Below are 7,654 nucleotides of genomic sequence, written 5' to 3' on the forward strand. Positions count from 1 at the left end.
TCTCTCTCTCTAATGCCGCTTTAACCATCTGCTCTGCTTTGTCCGTCTGTCTGTCTGTCTGTCTCTCTAATGCCGCTTTAACCATCTGCTCTGCTTTGTCTGTCTGTTTCTCTCCCTAATGCCGCCGTTACCATCTGCCGTTGTAATTATTCAGTGGGCTACTGGTTGATGTTCACACAACCGGATGTTGATGGGTCAGTTCGTAAAGCATGCACAATGGGCTACACAGAGGAGCGCGAAATTTGGGCTTCAGGTGAAGGTATATGAAAACGGAATTGCTGATGTAGGTATATCGCTCAGAGATGTTGATGGAGACAAAAGTGCTGTTATCCAGAGGTGAGCGAAAGAGGAAATGTTTATGTCAAAAACAATGAAACATTTCGTGTACACATAATGATAAATACCTGTCGTAGTCTTCCAGTTTATATGTCAATTGATAGACATTCACAGTATATACTGACCAGCTATCTAGAATGTGCTTCTGTTCTTTCTCATCAGTATCACTATATCCAATCAAACATTTGCTATAATATGCTTTGCCCAGTATGTAAAGAATCAAATGATGACAAGTCCATTTCGTATCAACCTGTCCAAAACAGTTTTGATACTGGAGAATGATTTGTTTCACAACAGTACTGAGAACAGTATGTTAATAAATTCGTCGCCAAAAGAAAACTTTAGTATATAATACTGGGAAACCATTTGTACGTTATCGATGCGATGCATTAAGAACATTTTCTTGTGTTCATTTGTAATTCCCTGGCAATGCAATGGGCTTTATGAAAAAAAACACACAAAAAAACCCAAAACCAAAAAAACAACAACCCCCAAAAAAACAACAACAAAAAAACAACAACAACAAAAAAACAAAAAACAAACAAACCACCAACAAACAAAGCAACAGCAACAAAAAAAAAAAAACCTAACAAAGAAAGGAAAACATCTGTGTCCGAGGCTGTCTCTCTCGCCCTACCACTCTTTTGAAAGAGAAAGATGCAGAGATGGTGACAGCTGGGTGTGTTAGGTGGGGGGGATCGCGTTGCAATGGGACGATGATAGGTTTATGTGGCTGTTTGCTTGAGGGTTAATATATGTGTGTGTGTGTGTGTGTGTGTGTGTGTGTGTGTGTGTGTGTGTGTGTGTGTGTGTGTGTGTGTGTGTGTGTGTGTGTGTGTGTGAGTGTTTATATATATTTCTCTCATTGTGTGTGTGTGTGTGTGTGTGTGTGTGTGTGTGTGTATGTGAGTGTTTATATATATTTCTCTCATTGTGCGTGTGTGTGTGTGTGTGTTCATATAGTCCTCTCATTGTGTGTGTGTGTGTGTGTGTGTGTGTGTGTGTGTGTGTGAATGAGAGCGAGACAGATATTCAGATTCAGATGATTTATTCCTAAATTTGCCTTCGCTCCTCATGAAAAGGGCAAATGGAAAACATACATTGATATCAAACAACATGAAAATAACTAACCAACCACGCATCACTATACACAATTTGTGAAAATTACAGCGAGAGACAGACAGATAAAGACTGTGAGAGACAGAGACAGAGTGACAGATAGAGACGCTTTTGACGGTTTCGAGAAAGAGAGGGAGAGAGAGAGAGGGTGATGTACAAAAATCAACATATTTTTATTTTCAAATATTTAATGAAATACAACTTGTAATACAGTATGATACAATTTATCGTCACCACCAGAATGGTCCCAGCAGTCTATAGCATCTTAATATAATACTGTTGGTTATAAAACCTGCTGTCTAAAACGGATCAATAAAAAAAAAACCCACATTCATCAAATACACAATCAAATCATGCGACCAAAGCATAAAAATTCAATAACGGAAATCGAAGCAAATGGAAGTAAATCGACCCTATATGCTACAACTTTATCAATAAATTTTCTGCAAAGTTATCACAAACAAAAATTATATCTGTCCTCAAAAAGCACAATTTATCAAGAGAAAGAGATAGGGAGAGGAGAGGAGAGAGAGAGAGAGAGAGAGAGAGAGAGAGAGAGATGGACTGGGACAGAGAGACAAAGACAGACACACAGAGACATAGAGAAAGGGAGATACAGTGTGTGTGTGTGTGTGTGTGAGACATAGACTGACAGAGACAGAGACAGCGAGAGAGAGGATATGCACGAAAGGTAAAAAATCATGTGTAAATTTGTATCTCAAAATATAAACGTCTAGTAGAAATTCGTTTACAATGAGCGCTTTTTTTCATTTTCTCTCTCTTTTTTCGCACATATTAAAAATATATTTGATTATGAATATTACAAACAAAAATTATAAAAAATGATAATAGTGACAGTGGCACGCCCCTAGAGTTAATGGGTAGGTAAATCATGATTCAAATCCGATTCAAAATGACTGACAACTTTCGTTGGTTCTCAGAATTTCGACTTTTAACTAATACGGGGACCTATACATAGTTTTTGTTAGAATGAAGCTTTTCTTAAAGTCTTTGCTACCCTTTTCTCGCTAGCCTTCAGTAGCACTCTCTAACCTATTCACATCTTTTGTACACATGCTTTGTAATGCACTGTTCCACTCATACTCCTTCAGGACACACGCGTCGGTTTTTAACCGAACCTGTTAGGTACAAATCATTTGCTCCCATTCATTTCAGACAGTTTCAGTTTCAGTAGCTCAAGGAGGCGTCACTGCGTTCGGACAAAACCATATACGCTACACCACATCTGCCAAGCAGATGCCTGACCAGCAGCGTAACCCAGTCATGGCATTACTGAACTTGTAATTTGTTCTCATCATAGTTCACGGTCGTATTCGCGTCAAGTGCAGGTGTACTTGCAAGCGGTACCTCTCATCATCATAGTTCACGGTTGTGTCGCATCAAGTGCAGATGTACTTGCATTCGGTACCCCTCATCATGGTACACGGTCGTAGTCGCGTCAAGTGCAGGTGTACTTGCAAGCGGTACCTCTCACCATCATAGTTCACGTTCGTAGTCGCGTCGAGAGCAGATGTTCTTTGCATGTGGTACACAGCTTCACCTATTCATGATGCATTTTTAAAAATCTCCTTATAATGCACACCTGTACGTATCTCCTCAAGATGCACTGTTCTATCTTCACAGCGCCTGCTCCTATCCATCCTCCATTTTATGCACTATTGCGCCTCCACATTATTCAGTTGCCCCTCCACATTATTCACGATTGCCCCTCCACAATTATATTCACAATTGCACTTCAACACATTCAGTTGCCTCTCCACATTATTCACGATTGCCCCTCCACAATTATATTCACAACTGCACCTCAACACATTCAGTTGCCTCTCCACATTATTCACGATTGCCCCTCCACAATTATATTCACAACTGCACCTCAACACATTCAGTTGCCCCTCCACATTATTCACGATTGCCCATCCACAATTATATCACCTCCACATATTATTCACGATTGCCCTTCCACAATTATATCACCTCCACATATTATTCACGATTGCCCTTCCACAGTTATACTCACCTCCACACATTATTCACAATTGCCCTTCCACAATTATACTCACCTCCACACATTATTCACGATTGCCCTTCCACAATTATACTCACCTCCACACACTATTCACGATTGCCCTTCCACAATTATACTGACCTCCACACATTATTCACGACTGCCCTTCCACAGTTATATTCACCTCCACACATTATTCAAAATTGCACCTCCGCACTATTCATGGTCGCCCCTCCACGTTATTCATGGTAGCATCTACACGTTGCCCCTCCACACATTATTCACAACTGCACCTCCACATCATTCATAACTGCACCTCCACATTATTCACAATTGCACATCCACATTTTTTTTCAGAACTGCCCCTCTACACATAATTCACAGCAGCACCTCCACATTGTTCACACTTGCACCTCCATGCTATTCTTACTTTAATCTTGGCATTATTCACAGTTGTACCTCTTCATAATACACTGTGTCATCTCCACATAACGCTAAACTGCGTCCCCATATCATTGTGGATGTATAAATTCCGATTGTCACCCCCCCACCCCCTTCCTTTGTTCTTCCCCCCCATTTCCTTCATGGATACTCCTGCTTCTTACTTCACAAAAAGGGCCCACACATGTACATTTCTAGGGGTGGTTCCCATGGTAATGCTGATGACAACGATGCAGTGTGTGTGCGTGTGCTTGTGGAAGGGACGGAGGATGGCGGCGGGGGCTCCTATGATAATGCTGATGTCGACGTCGCCTTTTCCCTGGTCCCTTTTTTGTGATTTCCTTATATGTACATATGTATTCTTTCTAGAACTCCAATACTTTTGTTCTTCTCTGGACTGTGATAATTGGGCACTTTTATAATCGTGCACTTTTGGCACTCACCAAAAATGAACGTTGCACACACTGGCATTTCTTCTTCCCCTTTCTCTTTTTGTTTATGGATGGCATATAGATAGACAAATGATGTACTGTGTATAACTATATAAATCGGTTTAGAGTGGGTTTTATATATATATATAATTTTTTCAAATCTTCTAATGAGCATACCGTTCCTTCGTCAAGCTACTGAACTAATTATGAACTGTGTCCGTTGCCCAGTTCTCTGAATCCAAGTTCATTCATTAATTAACGGAACCTTCTCTCCTTGGCGTGGTATGCATTGTTAATGTTCTCCTAAATCCCCCGAAAACAGAATATGGCTGCCAACATGGCGGGGTAAAAAAAAAACAACAACAAAAAAACAAACAGCAAAAAACGGTCATGCACGTAAAAGCCCACTCGTATGAATGTGGGAGTTGCAGCCGACGAACGAAGAAGAAGTTCTCCTATTTCTTACGTACTCTATATACTTCATTATTCACTTACTGCCCTTACTTATGTTCTCTGGCATGCAAGCTATGCTGTGTGCCCCCGCCCTCTTTTTTTTTTTTTTTTTTTTAGCCCCCCTGCCTGTTACTTCTTGGGCAGAGGGGGTGGCCCCCCTGCCTGTTACTTCTTGGGCGGAGGGGGTGGCCCCCCTGCCTGTTACTTCTTGGGCGGAGGGGGTGGCCGCAGTCTCCCTTGCAGGCAGTCGATCTCCATCCGCAGCCCCTTGAGGATCTCGCTCTGCTTGGCCACCACGTCCATGAGGGCGTGGACGTCCTTGGGCAGCTTGCTGAAGTCTTGCGGTAGGCAGTTCTTGATGGCGGTCCCCATGCTGTCGTTTATCTCCTTTTCCATGTCCATTATCTTCTCTTTCATGTCCGCCTCCACATACTTGTACTCCGAGTCCAGTCTGTTGCCAGAGAAATGAGTAATGATGTTGATGCTGCTGCTGCTGATAATAATGATAATAATAATGATAATAATAATAATAGATATTCGTTGAGCTCTTTCCTCCCTTTAAGGGCCGCTCAAAACGCTTTACAACAAACATTAAACACACACACGCGCAATAATTAAAAACAACAACAAAAAAACAAAAACAAACAAGAGAGGCAAGGCCTTCAAGGCTCACTTGTGATACACTTAAAAAAAAAATCAAATCGTTAAAATATGTTCTGTATTTGTTATTATACAGCTTCGCGTTTTAAAAAAAAAAAAAGTCCTAGCCATATTCGAACCCCGCGTGCTCGGGTGAGAAGAAACTGCCTTATCCATTACACTATCGTGGCTCCTTAACTGACGTTCTAAAATTTAACATTTGAACATACTTTTTTAAAGGGCGAGAAATCAATTGCGGTATTTGCAGTGAGAACGCTGTTTAAATCATATTATTCTGCTGTATCTTGGGCATTCAAAAAATCTTTAAGGGCAATAAAAAATTCTTTTTAATGGCTATCGGCGCAATCACACTGCAACATTTAGCCGTTTTCACTAGATGTAGATAGATGTACAAGTTAGTTACACCCGCCGGGAATGTAGTACGACAGGGTCGATTCAATTTCTCTTTTATGTTCATTCTAGTTTTGTAGTTTTTTTTTTTAAGTTGATATGAAAATTTAGTATTTTGTTAGACTAATAATATGTAGAGCCAAGTACAAGTACTTCGAAACGTCGTAAGAAGTGAAAAGAACTTCATTTTGAGAAAAGTCAAGACTGGAATTTTTTTTCGTTTCATCGTGATTAGTTCAAGGGTATTAACTCGCATGGTTTACATTTTTTAACTGTGAATTCCGACTGATTCCGTGGATATTTTTATGGCAGTTTGGGGCATAATCCAGTAAGTGATGAGGCGTTCACAAATCTTTCTTTGAATAAATATTTAACGGTCTCCTTCTCCAACTTTCCATCACATGTTATCGTGTATTGTCCATTGAATATAGGATGAACGGGCAGGTCAACAACTTGAAACAAAATGGCGTCGTTCGCCTTCGCGAAGAATATAAGCACGCGCTTTGAATGTGTATAAATATGTGTACGCAATTGATTTTTGCCCATGACCTTCAGGGCTCAGCCAACAGATCTGTAAAGTCTACTCGTCGTATTGATTTGAGTATTTTCCGAAAAAGACCACTTAGGCGAATGAGCATAGTGAAAGCCCTCTACACTGAGAGTAAAACACACACGCTTTTTATGTATTGAGTATAATTTCAAAATGTTTGCATATAATTAGGCTTCATTTTTTAATTTTTTTGTGCCCATCCCAGAGGTGCAATATTGTTTTAAACAAGATGACTGGAAAGAACTGAATTTTTCCTATTTTTATGCCTAATTTGGTGTCAACTGACAAAGTATTTGCAGAGAAAATGTCAATGTTAAAGTTTACCACGGACACACAGACACACAGACAACCGAACACCGGGTTAAAACATAGACTCACTTTGTTTACACAAGTGAGTCAAAAAACGAAGAAGAAAAGATTCAACGCAAAAAAAAGCATTCAACAGATTGAAAGACTATGCGTATTACATTACTAAATCACACACACACAAGCACGCACACGTACGCGCGCGTGCACACACACACACACACACACACGCACACACACATACACACACACAGAGTCTGCATGGCTTAGAACTGAATGTGATTGGAAAGGTATGGAAGGTCTATGCCTAGGCTTTAAAAAAAAAAGATGTGGTTTCAGTTCAGTTTTAAAAGACTGAAATGGGGGACGAATGGCGACACACACACACACACACACACATTGATATACCGCGTATAATTCAATCGGTTTGGGTTGAGGCTTTTTTTGGATATTCCTGTGAGAAAATAGCGGAATGAATGACTCACCCACACACAACTCCCCCCCCCCACTCCACATACATAAACCAAACCCCCTCCCACGCACGCACACTCACCCCCCCCCCCCAACCCCCCCACAAAACACATCCCTACAACACACAAATACACACACACATGCCGCTCCCCCTCCACCCCCCCACCCCCACACCTCCCCACCACACACACACACTGCACCAACACCACACACCAAACCAATACCAACACAAGACAAGACCACAACAAAACACGGCGCAGCCAGGCGGGGCGGGCAGGCGATAATACTTGAGGCTGTGGTCGTTGGTCCTCTTGAGGTCGGAGATCTTGCGGACGCAGGTCATCAGCTCCTTGTCGCTGTCCTGCTGGGCCCGCAGGAGGCGGACGCGGACGTCCTCGATCTGAGGGTCCGCCACCACCGTCTCCACCACCGCCATGTCCACGATCTTCCCGAATTTGTCCACCATCTCCT

At 41.6% G+C, this 7,654-nt stretch overlaps 1 protein-coding gene across 1 annotated transcript in view; it reads right to left on the minus strand.

Moving 5' to 3' along the window:
• Positions 1–5,007: 5,007 nt before the first annotated feature.
• The window catches only part of LOC143286366 (cilia- and flagella-associated protein 44-like), a 21,087-nt gene continuing 18,440 nt past the window's right edge, over positions 5,008–7,654 (minus strand). Inside the window, exons 8-9 of the mRNA XM_076593907.1 lie at positions 7,471–7,654; positions 5,008–5,257 (exon numbers count right to left, since the gene is read on the minus strand). The exon at positions 7,471–7,654 is cut by the window's right edge and continues 10 nt beyond it. Coding sequence (XP_076450022.1) covers positions 5,008–5,257; positions 7,471–7,654 — 434 coding nt within the window. The remainder of the gene's footprint in view (positions 5,258–7,470) is intronic.

Source organism: Babylonia areolata, chromosome 10, assembly GCF_041734735.1.
Source record: "Babylonia areolata isolate BAREFJ2019XMU chromosome 10, ASM4173473v1, whole genome shotgun sequence".
Taxonomy (NCBI): domain Eukaryota; kingdom Metazoa; phylum Mollusca; class Gastropoda; order Neogastropoda; family Buccinidae; genus Babylonia; species Babylonia areolata.